At 45.7% G+C, this 23,594-nt stretch overlaps 3 protein-coding genes across 3 annotated transcripts in view; 1 reads left to right on the forward strand and 2 right to left on the reverse strand.

The window, feature by feature from the left end:
* Positions 1-89: 89 nt before the first annotated feature.
* Positions 90-1,297, reverse strand: SARC_03881 (hypothetical protein). Its single transcript, XM_014302320.1, has one exon. It carries the CDS (start codon positions 980-982, stop codon positions 347-349), a length of 636 nt encoding a protein of 211 aa, XP_014157795.1. The 5' UTR covers positions 983-1,297; the 3' UTR covers positions 90-346.
* Positions 1,298-3,336: 2,039 nt separating this feature from the next.
* SARC_03882 (hypothetical protein) lies at positions 3,337-20,203 on the forward strand. Its single transcript, XM_014302321.1, has 39 exons — positions 3,337-3,586; positions 4,287-4,480; positions 4,687-4,918; positions 5,147-5,284; positions 5,560-5,801; positions 6,018-6,164; positions 6,492-6,617; positions 6,957-7,155; positions 7,335-7,471; positions 7,876-8,007; positions 8,202-8,352; positions 8,666-8,916; positions 9,143-9,308; positions 9,553-9,688; positions 9,909-10,016; positions 10,283-10,470; positions 10,598-10,689; positions 10,935-11,029; positions 11,261-11,412; positions 11,592-12,027; positions 12,512-12,820; positions 13,080-13,245; positions 13,397-13,570; positions 13,806-14,026; positions 14,237-14,373; positions 14,675-14,875; positions 15,043-15,206; positions 15,417-15,539; positions 15,668-15,844; positions 16,054-16,167; positions 16,325-16,475; positions 16,595-16,949; positions 17,083-17,220; positions 17,443-17,622; positions 17,898-18,275; positions 18,452-18,668; positions 18,898-19,071; positions 19,269-19,427; positions 19,677-20,203. Exons 1-39 carry the CDS (start codon positions 3,553-3,555, stop codon positions 19,851-19,853), a joined length of 7,071 nt encoding a protein of 2,356 aa, XP_014157796.1. The 5' UTR covers positions 3,337-3,552; the 3' UTR covers positions 19,854-20,203.
* Positions 20,204-21,099: 896 nt separating this feature from the next.
* SARC_03883 (hypothetical protein) overlaps positions 21,100-23,594 on the reverse strand; it is a gene marked incomplete at its 5' end in the record, with an annotated part of 6,414 nt that continues 3,919 nt past the window's right edge. The window contains one exon of the mRNA XM_014302322.1: positions 21,100-23,579. Within this exon, the coding sequence (XP_014157797.1) occupies positions 21,136-23,579 (2,444 nt within the window). The 3' untranslated portion in view covers positions 21,100-21,135. The remainder of the gene's footprint in view (positions 23,580-23,594) is intronic.

The raw sequence follows: 23,594 nt of genomic DNA on the forward strand, positions 1-23,594 counted from the left end.
TATATAATATACGTAAAGATGTATATCGTATATATATATATATATATCAGATATATATATATATATATATATAATATACGTAAAGACATGCATACATACATACATACATACACACACACGCATATATATATATATATACGCAAATACAAATTATGACTGTGTCGATGAATAGAATTTATCCAAAAGAAACAATTATGAGTATGCCTGCCATTTGTAAATCGAAGTAGTCTCAACCTACCCTCTACCCTTACTTTTTACACTGCCGCTATGAATCTAATCCATACAATTGTACGTCTCTCTCTATATGGCGAGTAGCTCAATCTGAAGGAAGACAACTGACCAGAGTCTAAAGCAGGCCACCAGCCTCAAGCACTTGATAGCAACTAGGGCACAGAGCAGCAAGATACGATTTAAAATGGTTGCAGTCTGGACAGACTCCGTCACCGCACCGTAAACACAGATGCCAGCCGGGCGATTTGAGGAACTCGGAACAACTGACAGAAATGTATGTAGGAGTAACAACCTTGCCGTTCTGATTAGTCCTATCTTTGTGAACGTGTTTTGCGCCCATTCGAGTGTTTCCAACTACGGGTGAGTGTTGTACGCTCGATTCGGATTGACTTTCATCACCCTTTAAACACCTTGCTGCCTGTGTGATATTGTGAGACTGGCTATCAGAGATTTCTATGGGTTCGAAAAGAGACTTAATGTATTCTTTCTGAGCATGCCAGTCAGGCAAGTTGCCTTCAATTTGTGGCGATACCAAAGCAATAGCATCGCAGACGCAGCAGGTGCAGTAGAGGTCCACGCACACCCGGCAAAAATGGTCACCGCAACACTCGCATACGGCTACGGGTAGAGAGTCAATGCTAGTGCGTGCGCACCGGCTACATGAAGGAACGAATGATGCAATACGTAGCAATATCTCAAGCGGCAATCTTTCGTACAAAAGATCAGACAGAAATATAAACAACGATGTCATCTTTCATTGCGTATAAAATACTGGAATGTCATGTTCGATTGGAGGCTTTGGGATTATTGCAAAGTTTGACAACAAGGCTGGCATCCTTGTGCAGTATGCACAATCAACTATACAGGACGCACCATCGAAAAGCAGCTCACAAGTCACAAAAGCACATTTATATGATTATTTTATACCGAATAGTGCGTACAATCCGGTGTTCGTATGTACCACCGGTTAAAATAAAAGCGACTGTTCCGCCCTTATATACAGTGGGAGTTGGGGGCATCCCCAGACTACACAATCTCAACTCTCAAGTCTCAAACAAATACAAATTGTACGTGATTTTATTACAAATAAACAGCGTTTGTAGCTATAAATACGGCATATTATCCGTAGCTCAAATTTCAATAGAGCCATTTGCTCATCCAAATCCCAAGTTCCCGAGTTCCCAACTACTCAAGGAGCCTGGAGGCCCAAAGTTGTTATCAAAACGACTTTACAGCATAGATCTCGACGTCGGAAATTATGTTCATTGTGTTGTCTTTGATCTTTTACTAGCTTCCAATTCTTTTAAATACCACGGAATGAAGAACTGTCGAGTGTCAGTCCCTCTTGGTTGGCAGTATTTTGTGTGTTTTAATTTCTGGACTGTCTTATAAAACTCTTGCGTATTTAACTATGAGCTAGTTGAGTCGAAATTCCTCGCTGCCCGAGTTGAAATTGACTCAGGTGCCCGTGCCACGGATACTTTATTTACAAATAATCTCCAATTCTCCATGTGTGATGTGATTCTGATTTTTAGGGTTTTCAAGTTCCAACAACAGAATATGATAACAGTCAACAAGTCGCAAGTCACAACTCCGAATCCCAAGCAGAGACAAGAGAGAGAGACTTCACAAATCACAACTCGCTCATCAGTCTCTGTTGAGTCTGTACTCTCAGACACACAATAAGGCCTGTTTTGCCAACTTTATAAAATTCTGAGGAAATTATTGTTTTTGGAATTGTGGGCTGTATTTCGGATATTTTCTTTTCCAGTATTCGATTAAAAAAATTCTAGCCAGTCCAACAAATTCTGGCTGTAGGGCAGCCCAGAACTTCCTAAAAAAAGTACATTTTCCAGTTGACAAACGCACGAGTCCGTTGAAATAGTGGGCGGTTGTCAATTCTATTTTTGTTTATCGTAAAACCCCATCCATTGGTTGGAATTAACAGCTAGAATCTGTTCATCATGTATATTTACGTACATAAGTGAAAACGCTGTCTGACCCTCGTTTTCACTTATTAAAGGAAAATTCTGGATTTCGAATTTTGAGGAGAATTTCTTGGAGGTGCAGTCTTGTAATATAAAGTTGCCAAACGGGACAATCTGAAAGAATTTCATGTTTCAAATTGTCCTGAAAATTTTCCAGAATTTCAAATACGCTGCATAATTTCAGCAAAAGGACATAAAAAATACAATTTAGTTACCGGAGTAAGGTGTTTTACTTCATCCAAGAAATTATTTTCATAATTTCATAAAGTTGGCAAAACCGGCCTAAGTGAGAGGGACCCGCCTGAGAGGGAGAGTAATAGTTTACTTTGAACTTTTGAAGTTTTTGACCTTTGACAACAACAACTATGACAGTTTGTGACACACGGACCCCTCAGAAAAGAAAGAGGACACGTCCGACACGACCCAGATTTCAGATTGTTTCAAATTTCAGATATTTCAAATATATTTGACATCTTATTTTCTTCAAGTGTATTATAAAAAAAAGATTTTTCAAAACAAAATCTTTTTATTTATTTATTGCCCTCTGAGAGGCTCTGTCTGATTATATTATTTAGAAGAAGGTTTGAAACCAAAAATCAAATTAGATAAAAGTTAAAAAACAGAAGAAAAAAAATACGTGGCCTGTACTTCGTGTCCAATAGAAACTGAGGAAGGCTATGTTACCATCCAGAAGCGGCTACAAACTATATTTAGAAACCGAAATTAGCTGAAATTTGGCTTTGTATGTCATCGTATTTATATCGTATGTTGTCGGCGTAAATCACGATTCCCATTTCCACCCCGTCTGTTTTGGAAACCATTTGCGTGTCATGCAATTTTCTTCGCCGAATAGGAACGCGGAGCGGAGCATTCATGGGTTGGGTTGCATGCCCCACAGATGTGTCAAAGTAATATATTGCTACTCAGAGAGGGGAATACTTACGAGAGAGGTACTGTCATATTTGTGTTGCGATTTGTGTCTTGTACAAACTGTGAATATTGAATACGTGCAAAGCAGTACTCTCAATGACTACAGATGTCTATCTAATTTTATATATTTCTTCAATTCTTGCATAGAAAGAAGTATTTCGCTGCGCCGGTTTGGTTGGGGCGATTTGTAATTTTTAGTTTTGATATTTATACTTTGGGATTCTCCACTCCCAACTTAGTCTGTCCAATTTTCAAAGAATCAGTTTTCGTTCACAACCAGCCTCAGTAACCAGAGAGCTGCCTACATTACCAAACGAATCGCGAGCAGACGATTACACGACAAATCTATAATCTACACATAGATACATAAACACACAGCAGCATTTAACTAAACTATATCAAGATGGCACACAGCGAACAGAATGGAGATGATGCAGGTAGGTCGATGTGTGAATAACGTGGCAGACTTATTGTATTAGTAATATATATATATATATACACGATATAGGTATGCGTTAAGCTGGAAAGTGATGAAATTGTACCGCATTCACACATGCACGGTATACACACGCAAATAATATAAATATGCGAATATATCATATATAATAATATATATGTACAAAATATATATATCATATATCATAATTCATTTAACAACATATAACATAACATATAACAAAACATATTATATATTTGTAACTAGATATAAATTACGTGTATATATAGAATAGTATTTATATATATATAAACCATGTATATATATATCATATATATGTATATATATATATATAGATATATATATACTATTATATACATGTATATATATATATATTATTATATATATATATATATATATATATATATATATAATAATAATATATATAAATGTCTACATCGTATTTTTATGAAGATAAATTATCTTATTACTGAAATTTTGTGAGACTGTGATTTGGGTCTGATGCTGTGTTGGCATCCTGCTAGAATTCACATCGTCATATATTGATACTCTTACGATATTTGTATCCTCGAACATCACTCACCCTTACGCTGTTTAGACATCCTGCTAGCGTATCAATACGTTATGATATATAACCTATATCGCGCATTGACATTTGTTTCTCTCTCCATACCCCCCAGATATCAGTAGAAAGGCAGTGGCCGAGTTTGTGGCCAAATGCGGAGGTACACGTGTGATTACAAGTGTCTTGATTGCGAACAATGGTATCGCCGCTGTCAAATGCATCCGATCTATCCGCCGTTTCAATTATGAGATGTTCGGCGACGAGCGAGCGATTAAGTTCGTTGCCATGGCCACGCCCGAGGATATCAAGGTATGGAACGAATGTCGTATCTGCTACACAAAGACTTATATACACACACACATATATATATATATATATATATACATACATACATATAAGTGTTTTTTTCGGAACGTGTAAAGATTTCGTGCGAATTAGCCTTGCATATGGCCAGGTATGTGCATCCAAATTGTGCGTAACATATTGTTTCGTCCGACCCCCACCCCCTCACTCAGGTCAACGCCGAGTACATCAAAATGGCGGATCGTTACATCAAGGTTCCCGGAGGCACCAACAACAATAACTACGCCAATGTAGAGCTTATTGTGGACATAGCCCAACGCACTAATGTGCAGGCTGTGTGGGCTGGCTGGGGTCACGCCTCAGAGAACCCCAAGCTTCCCACTATGCTCAGACGTATAGACATTGCTTTCATCGGCCCTCCCGCGAGTGCCATGGACGCACTAGGTACGTGCAGATAGATGTTGTGTATTGGGGACAGTTCTGTCACTGTCGCCGTGTTTTACGTTTATATATATACACATATACATACATACACATGTATATATATACATAGTCATGTATATATATACATACTTATGTATATATATATGTATTTATTAATTAATTAGATGGCAGATCTCGCACAACAAGCACCTTCTTTTTCTAACACCACGAGTACCTTTCCGTTACCAGGTGACAAGATCGCCTCATCCATTGTAGCCCAGTCTGCCGATGTGCCCACCTTGCCATGGAATGGTACGGGTGTGACGATTGATGTGAACAATCTCAACGGCGCAAATCTAGAGGTCCCCGCCGATGTGTACGAAAAGGGTAAGTACGGTGTGAATGACCGAACCAACCAACCTAGTAATATTTTGGTTGGTTCAGTCATTTCCAGATCGGTGTGGAGGATAGGGTATTGCATATAGTGTATTACACTACTAGTTAAGGCACAGCGTGTTGGTTTGTGTGCGTGTGCTATGACGTGGGTCTGAGGCGTATGCTCATTATATGGGTAACCGGTTTGGTTTTTATGCGTACAACGCCCGCCCTGAAACATTCTGAACATGACCACGCACACACATGTATGCATATACGTCCCATAGGAATCGTGTCCACCATGGAAGAGGGTGCCGAAGCCGCCGAACGCATTGGCTACCCCGTTATGATCAAGGCCTCTGAGGGTGGAGGTGGCAAGGGTATCCGTAAGGTGGAGAAGCCCGAGCAGTTCGCAGCCTTCTTCAGACAGGCGCAGAACGAAGTGCCCGGGTCACCCATCTTTATCATGCAGCTGGCCAAGCGCAGTCGTCACTTGGAGGTGCAGCTGCTGGCCGATCAGTACGGACAGGTGTGTGGGGGGGTGGGTGAGTGGGTGGGTTGCGGCCTGTTGGTTGGCACGTATCGCGTATTTGTATGAGTCATGCTGATTACATCTTTGTGTCTATACGCTCTTTACTTCTATTTTTTTTATGGGTTTACATATTTGAGTCGATCTTTCCTATGTACATATTGATACAGATATATATGTATACTCAAACCAGTCACTGTCACATACATCGTCCAGGCTATATCTCTGTTCGGTCGTGATTGTTCAGTACAAAGACGTCACCAGAAGATCATTGAAGAAGCTCCCGCAGCCATTGCCGATCCGCTCACGTTCGAGGAAATGGAAAAGGCAGCTATTCGCCTAGCCAAACTCGTCGGTTACCAGGTAAGATATAAATTGTACGTGTATAAATATGGTTGTTCGAGTATGTGCATACCTACACTATCGGAATTAATTTGCATAGTGAATTATAACACTCCACATATAGCATTAGTTTACGTTTGAAGCTATGGAGAACGCAGTTGTTCGCTGAGCTAGGCATGCTGGATACGAAGTGGAGTATAGTCGTAGACACAACGAACATGTATAATCACCTATACTCGCATTAACTACAAACCGAACCCTTCAGTTTGGTATACATCCACACACATTCGTATCAACCACAGTACTAACATACGCACCCTAAAACCCGAAACCCTAATATCGACACAGAGCGCTGGTACTGTTGAGTATCTATACGAAGAACCCGAAGAGGGCACCGAGGGCGAAGAAAAGGAGCAGTTCTATTTCTTGGAACTGAACCCTCGATTGCAGGTGGAGCATCCGTGCACTGAAATGGTACGTGTTGTATTTTTATATATATCCCGCGGTTGGTTCGTCACGTAGTGTCGCAAGCATGCGTCATATGTTCTCGAGTAGGCTCTACTATGGCACCTGTTTGCACACGCGTGTTCTGCTTATACCACAGGCACACGCCTATCAGTCCCTATATCAATGAGATAGATACGTTGATACATGCATACGCATAGAGATGCCAGGCACGTAGTCCTCATACCGAATCCTCTGTGTACACACATGCCTATCTACACAGATCCATATTCGCCCGCAACACACGAATCCACACACTCCTACACACAAACCCTAAAATTTAAACCCTACAAACACATGTACCCGCAGGTGTCAGATGTCAACCTGCCAGCCGCGCAGCTGCAGGTGGCCATGGGCATTCCTTTGCACCGCATGAAAGACATCCGTATGTTGTACGGCGAGTCTGCCTTCGGTGACAACGAGATCGACTTTGACGACTTCAGCAAACGAAGAAAGGCGAACGGTCACGTCATCGCCGCGCGTATTACGGCTGAAAACCCTGACGAAGGTGTGATGTAGTGTAGTGTGGGTGTTATAGATGTGCGACTGTGTGATATACCTCGTAGAGGTGTGTGTTGTAGTAGTCGGTGTAGTGACACATGTACAATCCCTGCATACATTCTGATGTGCGCTGTGATACGATGCTAACCTGTCCACTCTCATCTCGTCTGTCGCCATGTCACGTAGGATTCAAGCCAACCGGTGGAAACATCACCAACCTGAACTTCCGCAGTAGCACGAATGTGTGGGGTTACTTCTCCATCGATGGCAGTGGAGCGCTGCACGAGTACGCCGATTCCCAATTCGGCCACATCTTCGCTTGGGTATGTGTGTGTGTTTGTGCCACGGTGGTCTTGTTTACAGCGGGGCAGTATTAGTTATAGGCATGCTTTGCGTGCAATGATAGTTAATAACGGGGAAACGCATACAGACCACAGATCCCCAATTCGCCTACGGTTTTGGCAGGGACAAGTTCGTAAGGTTGGGATTGCCTTCGACAACCATCTTAGTCAGATGTCTGTCCATACCCTCTTGGCTTGTAGTCCCGCCCACACAACGCGAGCGCCCACACAAGACTACCATCACTCCGTCCTCCACCCAAATGTGCATGTGTTAGCGAAGTAAACTGGGTTATTGTTTTATCTTACAGTGATATAGGATTAAACTGGGTTATTGCTTTATCTTACAATGATATAGGATTAAACTGGGCTATTGTTTTATCTTACAGGGAGAAGACCGTGACCACGCGCGCCGTAATATGGCGGTGGCTCTGCGAGAAGTGTCTATCCGAGGAGAGATCCGCACAACTGTCGAGTACATCGTCATGTTGCTGGAAACCGATGCTTTCTTGCGTAACAAGGTAGGGTGGTCTATTATTAATATGTATATGATTATAGAGATGATATAGATGTAGGTATATAGATGATAAGATAGAGATAGATCAGAGAGTGAAGCCTTTTTTGCATTGACCAATAGTTTATGTTAGGTTGTTCGCCACTTACCTACACTACCGTGCTTTTGACACTATATATTCTCCTCTCCTTCTCTTAATAGATCAGCACGGGTTGGCTGGATAAGCTCATTGCCGAGAAGCTGCAGTCGGAGAAGCCCGAAGTCATGACGTCGGTGATTAGTGCGGCGGTGCACATCTGCGCCAACACATTTGAGACCAACTACGACCTGTACCTCAAGAGCGTCGAGCGAGGTGTGTGCGTGTTCAATGTGTTACGTTTTGTATCCGTATCGACAAAACGTTGACATTTGAGATACATGCACAGATATGTTGCACGTGAAACATTCAAGATGAATATACATACATCTTGCATTAGATGAATATACGTATATATTACATATGTGGTATCGATTAGATTTTGCATTAGATAAGTATACATATATCTTGCATATGTGGTACGGATTAGATTCTAAACACCGACCTGTTCTTGCCATGTCCCGTCCCAGTTTTTCATCCAAACTTACGTATATGTACTATCTTCCTTCTCGCCAACCCCGGCATTTAGGTCAATTCCTGGACCAGGATATGTTGAAGACCTCCATGAACCTCGACCTTATCCACGACGGGGTTAAGTACACCATCAGCGTATCACAAAACGGTTCCATTAACTTTGTGGTCATTATCAACGGCCTGCACGTGGACACAACGCGCGAGCCTCTCAACGACGGTGGTAGTCTGGTGGAGTTCAATACCACATCGTATGTGGTGTACATGAAGGAGGAGGTCGACGGATACCGTGTGATTGTGAATAGCAAGGTAATGAATGCGGTTGGATGAGTGGATACACGCAAACAAACACGAACACACACACACATATATATATATATACATATGTATGTATGTATATATATATATATATGGCATTGTACACAGTTTACGTGGGTATGCACTTCTTGATAGAGTGATTGGCATTTGTCTGAACAACAGAACGATCCAACCCGAAAACCCTAACACCCAACACCGCAAATAACGCACCCTGTAGACCATCATGTTCGAGAAGGAGAACGATCCCACTGTGCTGCGATCGACCTCTCCCGGAAAGCTGATTCGTTACTTGGTGGAAGACTTCACTCACGTGGACGCCAACACCGCTGTGGCGGAAATTGAAGTGATGAAAATGGTCATGCCGGTTACCGTGGATCACGCAGGTATGACATCTCACTCTCTCTCACACTCTCTCTCTGTGTGTGTGTATTGTATGCGTGTATGTGGGTTGAAGACACCTTGCAATGGTGCATGTGCATTGGTGGAGGTGTTTGGAATGGTGGATATTTAGGTACAGTAGTATGCACACGTAGTCATACGTTCAAGAGCATTATATATATAGCTACATCCCTATACATATATATTTTACGTATGTACTCATATATTTCAATAATTTTTATTCTGCAGGTACCATTCGCACGCTCTTGCAGCCGGGCAGTGTGTTATCTTCCGGTGACATCATGGCCAAGCTAACACTCGATGATGCAGATGCTATCAGACCCGCCGAGCCTTTCACAGGACAACTGCCACCTTATTTGCAAGGGTATGTTTAGCGTATATACATATATATGATCGTATATATATGTTCAAGGGTACGAGTTCACGACTAGGTTGGTTACCTTCTTCTGTTAGTGTTCCTTAAATAATAGTTTTCACGGTTTAAGTTGCTGCTACGGTATCCAAATCTTCATAACAAAAAGGACAATTCCCTGAACCAACTTCCGACCTATTCTAATTTATCTTTGAACTAACTATCGCCATAGATTGACCCGTGAGGATGAGAAGGTGCACCAAATCGCCAGCCGTTGCATTGCTGAGGTCAGCACCATCCTGGATGGATACTGTGTGGAGGAGCCCTTGTTCTCTCAGAGGTGTGTGTACGTGTGCATGAGCCTACCGTCTGTTTGTATATATGTACACCTGTATGCATAGAGCTGTATATATGTGTGTAGTGTATATTATTTGCACGCTTGTGCATGCATGTACCTACATATAGAGCTCGGAACTGTTGGGAGGGGTCAATATATCATCCGTATGCCTGTGTATGATACACCCACACCTTAGGCTACCCTAACGCCTTCTTACCTGTACTTCAACCGTATCAAACATCCTTCCCGTCACTACCCTTCCCATACAGATGCGCTCCCTTAGTCCGTGAGCTCAAGACGGCGCTGTCTGACGCCAACTTGCCACTGCTGGAGTTACAGGAGATTATGGCGGCCATCGCCTCGCGTATCCCTGCACATGTGTCAGCTGACATCAACGCTCAGCTGACCACGTACGCTTACAGTGTCAACTCTATGTTCTGCTCCTTCCCCACTCAAGGTAGGTGTATACAATATTTAACTTCCCTCCGAGTACCAGTGTATGATATATATATATATATGTAAGTGATTGCTCTTGCATAATACATAGGAACCACCCGTCTCACATCTTTCCACTCGCCTTTCAGCTATCGCAACCGTGCTGGACACGTATGCGGCATCGCTTAAGAACAAGGGTGAGAGAGACGACTTCTTCGCCGCTGCCACCCCAATCTTCCAGGTGAGATAGGTTTACGTATTTGTTTCGGTAACATTTTATTTTCCAGTTTCCTCTCCTATTTATAGATATAGTTGTTCCGGGATCATTCGTACCGTGGCTTCTATATTTGGATATCAATTCTTCTCACGGTGAGCAAGCTCGGAGTTTGCCACAGAATGGCGCCCCGGCTGTTTATGCTTCTTGAGATATGACTGTATCACTCACTCACTCACAACAACCGCCTGATCACTTGCTTCAACACTCAGCTAATCCAAAAGTATCGCAATGGAGTTCGTGGCCACCAGAAGACCATCCTGACGACTCTCCTGGCCAAGTACTACGACGTCGAGAGCATCTTCAGGTGTGTTAATACTAGCACAGCCAGACTACACCCTTATCGCATCATACTTTGTACATCTGGTAGAGTCGGGATAACTTTTCTTTTGGATGTATATGTATATATTCTTTGTACATCTGGTAGAGTCGGGATGGTTTTTCTTTTGAGATGTATATGTATATATTGCACGTTGATCTTTTACATATACCATTATGCACAATCCTAATAATCATGCACGTGTCTTTTCCCTCACAGCACCCCTGGAGGACAAGGCCTGGGCGATATCCTGTACGCCTTGAGCGAACGCCGCAAGAAGGATGGTGAAGACACCAACGGCCTCGTCGACATTGTGCGCAGTCACAGCCGCACCACCCAGAAGAACAAGGTCGTCCTGCTGCTACTGTCAGGTAGGATCGCACTATACGATGATATGTCTTTCGGTCTATATGTATTAGTCCCTTCAGCGTGCATGCTCAGGTTATTATCACACACATACGTGTTTCTTCCCCATGTGTTTTCTTACCCCTCCAAACCCATCCGTTCACCTCTTTCTTCCCTCATCCCCCCCCTCCTACCACCCATGTAGCTCTTATCGGTGACAAGAGTGGACACATGGGCGAGGACGAGAAGCGCATTGTGGAGAAACTCGCAACGCTCACCCACAAGACATCAAGTCCCGTGGCCGTGCGGGCGCGTCAGTTGCTGATCCAGAGCACGCTACCGTCCTTCAAGCGACGATGCCTGGATATGGAGATCTTCATCCAGAGTGCCATTGAAGACCAAGGCCAGGGAGCCGGGAACAGTCTGCAGCTGTTGGTGGACGAGAGTGTGGCAGTGTTTGATACCATCACGCACTTCTTCCGTCACCACAACCGCGAGATTCAGTACGCGGCACTCGAGGTGTACGTGCGCAGAAGTTATCGCGCGTACCAGATCCAGAATATCAAGCACGACATGGTCAATGAGAAGTACCGTGTGGTCGAGTGGAAGTTCTTGCTGCCTCAGTCTCACCCCAACATCAGGTGTGTGTGTGTGTGTAAGTTTATAGGAAATTCAAATCCAGTTCCTGATAATGTATAGCATATACACTTTTGTTCCAATACGGGTCGCTGTAGATTTGGCTTTAGGATTTGTGTGTGAGGATTGCCGTTTTGCAGTCTCTGACACTGCGAGGCACCACATGACCTGACCCACACACTCACTCGCACGCACTCACAAACACTCACTCACACTCTCTCAATACCACACACACACCTACAGACATCTGTTCACAAACACTCAATCACACTCTCTCAATACCGCACACACCTACAGACATCTGTTCACAAACACTCAATCACACTCTCTCAATACCGCACACACCTACAGACATCTGTTCACAAACACTCAATCACACTCTCTCAATACCGCACACACCTACAGACATCTGTTCACAAACAATCGCTCACACTCTCTCAATACCACAAACATCTGTTCACAAACACTCTCTCAATACCACACCTACAGACATCTGTTCGCAGGCTACGGCAAGCACATGATCGACGCCAAGACGGCTAATCTGACCATCGGCGCCAACACCACCAACGAGGGACTGATGATCCCCACCCCTACCAGCCACGACAAGACCGAGTCGTCAGGCCTCGCACACAGGCGAAGCGACTCACTCAACTCACTCAAGAGCCTGTCACTGCACACGCGCACGAGTTCGTCCAATCTGAGTGCCATGGGCAAGGAGGACAGCATCAAACGCGTGGCTAGTATCAGTGATAAGGTTGATCAGCTGGACAAGCTGTACCAGGACAACGACTGGGCCAGGTAAGCGGGTGGGTGGGTTAGCTGGTGGGTTGTAGGCGGGCAGGCGAAGCAGCTTGCGCATAGATAGATAGACATATCTGTGTATAAATGTATGTATGTATGTATGCGACGTGTGTGTATCTACGTGCGGCCCAATGGTAACTACCGTTAGGGGTGAATGCGAGCATACACGTTAGAAAATAGTATACGTCTGCATCTGTATATCTATCTATATTCATCCATATACACCTAACAACCAATGTTCTCCTCACTATCGCAGACACGGTGCCATGGCTCTGTTCGCTGATCTGACCGAGTTCCGCAAGCATGCCGAGGAGTTGATCCGACGCTTCCCCACGAAGGCGCCCGCCTCTACCCGTCCTGCCATGAACATCCTTAACATTGCCCTTACCCACTTGCCAGGCAGATCCGGGGATATTGATACGGTGCGTGTATATCTTGTTATAGCTGTATATTTTGTGATAGCCGAGAGTGGTCTCATATTTCAGGCATAGCCGAGTGTAGTAGGTATGTACATCATACCTTCAAGACTTACCTTAAAACCCGTCTCGTCCCTTACCCTCAAATCCCGTACAGGATTCCGTCTTTGAGGTGACGGATGACCAGATCTCCCAGGTGATTGCGGAGCAGATGGCTGGGCTCAAGGACGTGCTGCGCGAGAGACAAGTGCGCCGGGTGTCGTTCCTGATTCTGCAGAACAGCAGCTTCCCCAAGTACTTCACCTTCCGCGATCGCTTCGACTACGAAGAGGTGCGTGTGTGTGTATGTATGTATACATGTATGGGTGGGTGGTGAATTCGCTGTATGTGCCTTGTCATGTAGTATATGTGTCTTGAATGTATACTAAGTATATTTTTATAGTCCGGGCTTAGCATGTCCATTGGAGCAGGTCGAAAGCCTGCCACTATACCCGCACTAATTCATAACCAGTTTCACACTATCCCCACCCCCACCCACTAATTCCCACTCCCCTTGCGACTCCCAGGACTCCATCTACCGCCATCTGGAGCCAGCCCTAGCCTTCCAATTGGAACTGTTCAAGCTCGAGAACTACAACATCACCTACGTCCCTACCAACAACCTGGGTGTGCACCTGTACTACTCTGAGGCCAAGGATAACAGTGCCAAGGGCGTGTCGCAGAATGCCGTCGATCGACGCTTCTTCATGCGTTCTATTATCAGACACGCGGATCTTCTCTCCAAGAGGTATTGTCTATGCCTGTATACGCATGTGTATTTGTGTGCCTGCCGAGAGGAATTCCATATCTGCATATACGTGTGCATATGCGTTTATATCATTAATAAGACTGTTCCCGAATACATACGTCTCTTAAACCTGGGCGTGTTTCATACCCGTCTCTGTCATCCATATACAAGCGTATCTAACATACCTCGTATGTATGTCTTTCCCTTTAGAGCGTCCCTGGAGTACTTCTTCAACGAGGGTGAGCGTGTGGTCGTGGAGGCCCTGAACGAACTCGAGGTTTTCAACAACAGTGCAGACTACCCACGCACCGACTGTAATATGATCTTCCTCAACTTTGTGCCAACGGGTATGTTTTTGGGTTTTTGGGGGGGGGGGTTTTTTGGTTCAGACATCTCGAGACTATTTTGCATACAGCGCATGTTGATTAGCCTACTTCGATATACATATGTAGCTCTGGTCGCGTGCCAATGGATATGTGTGCGTAGGTATTTGAGATCATCCTCCCTGTCTCATACTCGTCTCATCTCCTTCTTTTCCTTCTCCTCTCCTCTTGCACATCCGTTTTCCTCATCCTATTCCATCTCATCTCACTCATCTCCTCTCCTCGCACCCCATCTCATCATCGTCTCTCCTGGTACATCGTGCAGTGGCGATTGATCTGCAGTCGCTGCTGGAGTCGCTGGTGTCGCTGGTTGAACGCCATGGCCTGCGTTTCTGGAAGAATCGTGTGCTTCAGGCTGAGATCAAGCTAGCTGCGTTGCTAAACGAGAGTGATGACTCCGTCTCTCACCTGCGTGTCATGATTGACAACGACACGGGTTTCGCACTCAACATTGTGGTGTACGAAGGTATGTATGGTTGTGTGTGTATATGTTTTTATGTGTATGTATGTATGTATGCATGTATGTATGTTTGTGTGTGTGTGTACCCAAGCAAGCACCAAGCACCCATCCTTGCTCTGTTTGCCGATCTATTTTTAGAATTCTATTAATATCCCACTTAATACTTTTCACAGAGGTGTACAACAAGGAACTGGAACAAGTCAGTTTCCAGACCATCTTCCCCTTGGACTACGAAGGCCCTATGCACGGACAAGATGCCTCTCTGCCGTATTCCACTAAGAGTCGACTGCAGCTCAAGCGCTTCCAAGCACAAAGCAACAACACCACTTTCGTCAAGGTAGGTGTTGCTTAAACGCCATCCAATCATCAGTACTCGTGTCTCTTAAAACGAACTAATCGTGTTCGACGTTATCTTGATGTGTGCACATCATATAAATTGCTCATGATATATATATATATATATGTATACATATCCATCCATCTTGAAAGGTCTAATGACCGTTACCTTCGTGCATTTATCTCATACTTTTTTACCTCGTTTATCCAGGATTTCCCCGAGTTGTTCCGTCAAGGACTGCGTGAGCTCTGGAGTGAGCCCCAAGCGGCCACTCTCAATGCCGAGCACAAGCACTCGCAACTGGTCGAGGTTACCGATTACGTGCTGAACAAGGTGTGTTTCTTATCTGTATGCATTTAAATTAACGGATTCTTCGGTGTTGAACGTTTTCATGCTGCAGATGTATTGGTACACACACTGGATCTTGGCTCATTGTGATATCGTATTTGCGTTGCACACAGGAGGACATTCTGGTACCATCTCAGTCCAAGGAGCTCTTCGATGAGTACGCGGACGTGGGTATGAGTGCAAGACGTTTGAAGATGTACACTCCGGAGTACCCCGAAGGCCGAGAGGCTATACTAATCTGCAATGATATCACTCATGTCATCGGTAGTTTCGGAGTCAGAGAAGACAAGGTGTGTGTCGTATTGGTTGTATGGTTATGAATATCTTTCAGCACCCGGGTCATATGTATACCACGAACGAACTCACCCATTCTGTCGGTAGATTTATGGGTAGTAAAGACTGTGTGGAGCTCAAGCACTGAGTGTGATTTGGGTCGTGGTAGCACATGCGCATGCATAACACGTGCTCATGCTCACATACTATTACACACGCATCTCAGGTATTCCAACAAGCGTCGCAGATGGCGCGTGAGGAGGGTATCCCACGCATTTACGTATCCGTCAACAGTGGAGCCCGCATTGGCTTGGCGAAGGAGGTCATGGCCAAGTTCAAGGTATGTTAGTGGTTTATTGATAAAAAAGATCATATAGTGAAATATTGCTTGACGTTTAGAAATCGAAAGACATTATTCTAGACTGCCGCAAGCTAGTAGTAGCCCGGTTTGTTCTAACCATACTCAACAATTGGTGCTCGTGGCCTACCAATCACAGATCTGCTGGAAGGATCCCAACGCGCCTAATAAGGGTTTCGAGTACTTATACCTGACCGAAGCTGATCACGCGGAGATGTCTGAGAAATCTGTTGTATCCGAGCGCATCATTGTCGATGGGGAAGTCCGTTACGAAATCAAGGCTGTCGTCGGTATGTGACTTGTTGTTCTATATAGATGCCTTATATTTCCGATGCTCGTTCCACTTTAAAAAAACCCCCATACGCGCACACTCTTATACCTGTGTCATACACACTAATGCTCCCAATAGGCAAGGACGACGGTCTGGGTGTGGAGAATCTTCACGGTTCCGGTATGATTGCCGGAGAGACTGCACAGGCATACGAGGACACGTTCACCATCACACTCGTGTCATGCCGCTCTGTGGGTATCGGAGCCTATCTCGTGCGTCTAGGCCAGCGTACCGTGCAGGTAGAGGGCAGTAGTATCATCCTGACCGGTGCCGAAGCGATCAACAAGCTGCTGGGAAGCAAGGTGTACACCAGTAACCAGCAGTTGGGAGGCACGCAGATCATGTACCACAACGGTGTGTCGCACCTGACTAGCAAGGACGACTACGACGGTGTCTACAAGATCCTGCAGTGGCTGGCCTATGTGCCCAAGACGTAAGTATAAGTATCCATCGGTGTACGTGTTTAATTGCGCTTTAGTAGCAATCGCTATTAGGCACTTTTTTTATTTAACAGTGTGTAAAAGCACTCTGTTCTCATGACCATTCTACTCGTTTATTGTCCACAGTCGCAATTCGCCTCTACCCTGCCGAATGCTGCGTGATGTCGCCGACCCAGTCGACCGACCGATTGATTTCATGCCGTCTAAGATAGACGCGTACGATCCCAGGCACATGCTTGCTGGTTTCACTGATACAGATGGAAGGTATGTATAACGTTCACATATACACACACACATATGTATATATATATATGTGTGTGTGTTTTGCGACTATGCATATGTGTATACGCAGCTGTGGGCCTGTGGAGTGTTTCATTTAGCCACCCTCGTTGATCCACATAGAATCTTCTCCTCGTGGCTCAGAAGGCCTACAATACTCCTAACCACACACTCGCATACATACCTACCTCTCCCCTCCCCCTGTAGCTTCAAGACCGGGTTCTTTGATCGCGACAGTTTCATGGAAACCCTCGGAGGCTGGGCCAAGACGGTTGTCACTGGTCGTGCTCGTCTAGGTGGCATTCCCGTGGGTGTGATTGCCGTTGAGACGCGCACTGTGGAACTGGCCACCCCGGCCGATCCAGCGAACATCGACACTCAGAGCAGGTGAGTCCATTGTCTATATTTATATGCAATGTATAGATGTATATGCATGTAGGTATGTATATGTATGTATATGCATGCATGTACGTATGTATATATGTATATGTATGTATATGCATGCATGTACGTATGTATATGCATGCATGTACGTATGTATATGCATCACGTGTGTGATGTACCACTTTCCGGTCATGTTCGGTTATCCCACTCTCAATCGGGTCTGATTACTAACAACCCACTCCCATTGCACCCTTTGTCTCCATCTCTTCCATCCGCAGCATCCAAAACCAGGCTGGTCAGGTGTGGTTCCCCGACTCGGCCTTCAAGACCGCACAGAGCATCAGCGACATCGACAAGGAGGGTCTGCCCCTGATCATCTTCGCCAATTGGAGAGGGTTCTCCGGTGGTATGCGCGACATGTTAGACGAGGTCCTCAAGTTCGGGGCACAGATTGTTAGCGCTCTCAAGGACTTCCAACAGCCCGTACTGATCTACATCCCACCGTACGGAGAACTCAGAGGTGGCGCGTGGGTGGTTGTGGATCCTGCAATCAATCCCGATATGATGGAGATGTACTGTGACCAGGACGCCCGCGGTGGGGTCTTGGAGCCCGAGGGTACCGTTTCCGTCAAGTTCCGATGGGGAGATCAGCTCAAGTATGATGTGGTTGGGTGTTTATATTCTGAATTCAGCGTGCGCTGAGGCACTCCCTGGCATGCATGTCTGATAATAATCGTGCACGTGCATACACATTGAGCAACACACACATTCACGTCCATCAAATGCACACCCCGCTAAGTTCTTTTCCTTGCCTCACTCTCTCCATCTACAGGGTCATGCTGCAGAACGACGCCGTGTACGCCGATCTCATCAAGCAACGCAAGGAGGCCCTCGAACAGGTGGCCATTGCTTCACTCACTACCCGCCATTCAGATTCACTAGCCAACACACCACCACCGTCACCCGCTCGTACCTTCAGTGTTGGCGATGACAGCGAAGTGGACGAGGCCAAGCGCGCATCGTCCGTTGTGGAGAAGCTCGACCAATTGGTGAGTATAATTATGAATATAAGGACGTGTATGATATATATACATAAACCTTTATAGTGGTCACTGTGTAAGTTTGTATACGGTCCCGAAGTGATTAAGCTAATATCTTGCATTCTATGTGCTTTCCGATGACTTGTTAAGGAAAAACATCTCTTTCCAAGGTCGAGACCGAGTGAGTCCTTGGGAGTTGCCTGGATCTAAATATAGAACACATCTTTCCACCAATCAGATTGCGAAGCGCGAGAAGGAGATGAAGTCCGTGTACCATCAGGTTGCTGTTCAATTCGCCGATCTGCACGACAGAGCCGACCGAATGAAGCAGAAGGGCTGCGTGTCCGATATTCTCAAATGGCGCCAGTCTCGTGAGACCCTATACTGGCACATGCGACGTCGTATTCTAGAGGTATGTGTGTGTGGTAGTGGGCGAGGGGTAGTAAGTTGTATGGATTCGATGGTAGTGTGGTTAGGTTTTTAGTCTTCCCAATACCACTTGTTGCACGTCGCTCTGCAACAAATACGCCTTGTATGATAGAAGACTGTGTAGAGATCCTTGTTGACACCTCCTCACACCGTCAATCACCCACCCATTCACAATCACAGGTGAATGCCTGCAAGACGATCATGGCTGCCAGCGACTCAATCGTAATGGGACAGGCCCTGTCCATGCTCAGGCGGTGGATTGTGGTCGAGACCTCTGTGCAATGGGATGACGATCGCACTGTAGTAGCCTCGCTGGAAGCCAACGATGACCTGATCCAGGTATGCATATAGGGCTGGTTGGGTGTGTGTTTGATGTATATTGCAGCTATTTCGGAGGCTTTATGTAGGTGATAGGTATGTAAATAGAGCTGTTTGCATGTGGGTTTGATATATATTGCAGATATTTCGGACTCTTGGAGATTTTATGTTATCAAGTTGAGACTTTTGTTTCGGATCGATTTGAAGGTTAATAAGGAGGGGGGGGGGAGTTTCTGACACATCTTCACCCACACCCATTCGCCCATACAGGAGAACGTCAAGGGAATCCGACGATCAAAACAAATGAAGGACATGGAGAACATAATCGACGCCAACAACGACAGTGCCGTAAACTGTCTCATGCATCTGATCGAGCGAATGGCGCCCGGAGAAAAGGACGAGATGTACGAACTCATGAACAGCAGTCGGCAGAACATGAACGCGTAAAGGGGTATCAGAAATCCCGTGATATCATATGATATCGTGGAAAGTATATCTGCTCAGAGGGTTGTATGAGTCCCTCGCGGGAACGTAGATATATACAAATGGAACGGACACTACTGGGGATTGTGTGGGAAACGCATGTTGCGTAGTGTTAAATATTAGAGAAGCTTGGGTCATGCAAGCTATACACGTTGAGGCCTGTGGTACTGTTAAAACAACGCACTTTGGCTACAAGTAAATTTCCCAGGAAAGGATTAGCATACTGTACATATGGAATTAAAAGGATTCTATATTTTAAAGAATTTTCTTAAGAGTATGTTTATTAATGGTGGATAAATATATAAGAAATTGGAGCATATGCGTCTTAAATCTTGTCCACGCCATTATACTAGGCTGAATTTAGGATTAGTTTGGGGGAGAGTTAAAAATAAGTATGTCGCTGAATTTAGGATAAAGTAGACGGCTGAATATATGATAATTATGGAGCTGAATATATGATAGGTACGAGACTAAACTTAGGGTAAATATGAGTCTGAATTTAAAATTAGTATGAGGCTGAATTTCGGATCAGTATGAGACTGAATTAAGGGCAAGTATGAGGCTGAATGTAGAATAAGCATTAGGCTGAATTTAGAATGAGTACGAGGCTGGATTTAGGATCAGTATGAGGGAATATGGAATAACTATTCAGCTGAATTTAATGCCAAGTACATGTTAGGCTGAATTTAGGCTAGATTTCGAAAGTACTAGGCTAGATTTAGAATATAGAAATTACGAGATAGAATAAGTATCAGGCTGGATTTAAATCAAGCACTTATTAAGGTGCATTGAGATAAAGCACACTTTAGGCTGAATTTAGAATAAGTATTAGGCTAAATATAGAACAAGTACCACGCTAATCTTTGACTAGGTATTTATAGCCTATATATTTGGGATGAGTATCAGGCTGAATTTAGTCCGATTTCGAGGTTAAGTTTAGAATAAGTTTTTGGCTGAATATAAAATAAGTATGAGGCTATATTTTGAAAAGGATTGGGCTGGATTTAGAACAAGTGCGGCTACACATTGGCTAACGTGGTAATTAGCATACCAAAAACAACTTTAAGTCGACAGGGTTCTATATATCCTGATACGTCCCCAACAGCATATCGATCAACCAACCTTGGCATACATATACAAGCTCCGTGTATACTTTCAAAACATACTTTCAAAACGTACACATACATCCATATAAATTCAGATATATATACCGTTTATTTATCGCCTCAGCCCTATCTCCCCAATACTAAGAGATGACACACTTCTTGTCCTTCTCCGACCGGTAGTCGCCACCGACGTCGTCCATAGACTTCACACTATACATTGACCTGGACTTCAGGGACCGCCGAGACGCCTTCTTCCCCTTCTTCCCGCTATTAAACGTTGCCGTGTCCAGATCCATAGACCTCTGCATGGGAGCGGCTGTCTGGCCTCGCATCGGCTGACCGCTGGGATTCTGATACTGATTCTGCTGCGGATGGCGGTGCTGTCCTTGTCCTTGTACCCGGCCGTTCTGTGTATTGTACTGGTTGCCGATATCCTCACCGTATTGAGTATTACTAGCGTTACGTTGATTGTTGTTGTTGTTGTTCATGCTCTGGGTCAAATAGCTCTGCACGCCGTATGGGTCGCCGTTGGCATAGTCCGTGTTTTTGCGTTGAGGGTTCTGCTTCCTTTGACGACTTTGAGCCGGCGACCTTATATCCTGCGTCTCATGAGGTGCAAAGTGGCTTGAACCGGGCCGGTCATAGAAGCTATGGAAGCTCTTGCGCACATCCGTATCCTTCGCCAAACTATCCGTCGACCTCATCATATACTGCGGTGCAGTTGCCTCGGCATTCCCACGACTTCCCCTTCTCACAGCTGGAGCGTGCCGGTGCTCTAAACGCCCCTGACTGCCGCTTCTCACCATGTGGGTCTGTTCCCGCTCCATACCTCGTGGTGTGCGTGAGCCCGGCACATTGAGCTGGTCCTGACTACGACTCATCACCTTCCGCCCACTCATAGGCCCACTCATAGGCCCACTATTCCCGCTGCTTAGCGCTGTGGTGGTTCCCTGGCGCACGGTGTCGTACCCCACACCCAGTTGCGACGCCTGCCGCGCCAGACCGCCGCTGCTGTGATGCGATAGGACTCGTTTCAAGGTGGCCGAATGCTTCTTGCCATTGGCCACCGATTGGTAGTCTAGTATATCCTCCTCACTACTTAGCGGCGATGGCGAGAAAACACTCCCCGCAACCCCGCCCGCAGACAGATTATCGTTAAGATCACTGTTGTACTCGGCTTTATTCCTGGGCACAGGGTGAGGTTTGGCACTGGCAGTCGCTTCGACATTCCCGTACGATTGCTGCCTACCCATAGCGCGCTGGGGTTTGGCATTGGCAGTAGCCTCGACATTCCCATACGATTGCTGCCTACCCATAGCGCGGCCATAGTCATTGAGCGGCGATTGGCTGGAGGGTGCACCATACGCGTCGCGTGGGGTGATGTTCCTAGCTACGCCCCGTGGGCTCTCATACACGTTCTGGCCCCTCGGACTGGGATCGGCATTAAACTGGTCGCGAGACCTTCTATCCCCCACACTTCCTGGGCTCATGACCGTGTTATACCCCTTCCCACCCACATTGCCGTAGCCAGATGGGATCTCTACGTTTGGCAGGTTCCTGACTCCCGTTGCCCCGCCCGCAATATACCCAGACGCCAGCCCAGACCCGTTGTTTGGCCGGGCTGGTTGCGACGTCATCGTGTTCATGGAGTTTATTGAGTTCATGGAGTTCATGGAATTGCTCGACAATGGACCGTTAAAGTTGTTGTTGTTGTAGTTGTCGTTGTAGTTGCTGTTGTAGTTGTTGTTATTAGTAGGATGACTCGGGCGAGAATCTTCTAGCCGCTGGTAGTTCCCAGGCGCGGCTCGCATCGCCTGCAGGACTGTAGTGGCACCCGCTGTAGAATCTGAGTAGCCATGTTTGTCCTGAATCAAGCCATGATCCATACCCACCGCCGGAGACTCTTCAAAGGGGTTCGAGCGCACCTTCGGTTTGGGTTTCTGTGCATTACTTTGATTAGTGCTGCTGTTGGTATTGGTATTGGTGTGGGTGTTAGTGTTGGTGTCGGTGTTGATGTCTGTATTGGGAGGCCTGTAGAGGATGTCACACGATGCTTCAGGAATCAGATCTGGGTTCTGGTGCATAGCTGGTGAGTCAAATGGGTTGGTGGTGCGCGTTCTGTATGTACCTCCATCGTCTGCATCATTTTGATAGGCTATTTCTTTGGTCAGGTCAAAGCCCACATCATCGTCGACCAGAACACTTTTCTTGCGGTTGACATTTTGCCCCTTTCTCTGCCGGCGTTTCGTAAACTTCTGTGCGGTCGGGTCCTTCTTGTCCTGTCGCCGTGCTACAGTCGGCTTCGTTACCACAGCACCGCTCGTATCCTTCCCGACCCCATCAGCCATACCACTACCCCTACCCACAGGCGAATCAGAAACGGTAGGACATGGAGTCTTCTCAGGCGCTTCAATATGCGCTTCAACGTTCCTCAGACTCGACGTCCCAGCTGAAGTGGACGCTCTCATAGGCCGTGGCACCTTTGAGGGTAACCCCTTTCCGATACTGTCCTCCATGACTTCCCTACTACTAGCCTCTTCCGATCGGCTTATGGTCTCCGGCCTGCTGCCGCGTCTATGAACAGCTATTGAATCGTCAT

Source organism: Sphaeroforma arctica (genome assembly GCF_001186125.1).
Source record: "Sphaeroforma arctica JP610 unplaced genomic scaffold supercont1.207, whole genome shotgun sequence".
Taxonomy (NCBI): domain Eukaryota; class Ichthyosporea; order Ichthyophonida; genus Sphaeroforma; species Sphaeroforma arctica.

What these genes read in the sequence shown, in the direction of transcription:
- SARC_03882 (XM_014302321.1), top strand. Translation starts at nt 3,553, where the DNA reads ATGGCACACAGCGAACAGAATGGAGATGATGCAG. An exon ending in TCGGCCACATCTTCGCTTGG is followed by an intron (nt 7,472 to 7,875) that starts GTATGTGTGTGT and finishes TTTATCTTACAG; the next exon opens with GGAGAAGACCGTGACCACGC. An exon ending in CCAACGATGACCTGATCCAG is followed by an intron (nt 19,428 to 19,676) that starts GTATGCATATAG and finishes TCGCCCATACAG; the next exon opens with GAGAACGTCAAGGGAATCCG.
- SARC_03881 (XM_014302320.1), bottom strand. Translation starts at nt 982, where the DNA reads ATGACATCGTTGTTTATATTTCTGTCTGATCTTTTGTACGAAAGATTG.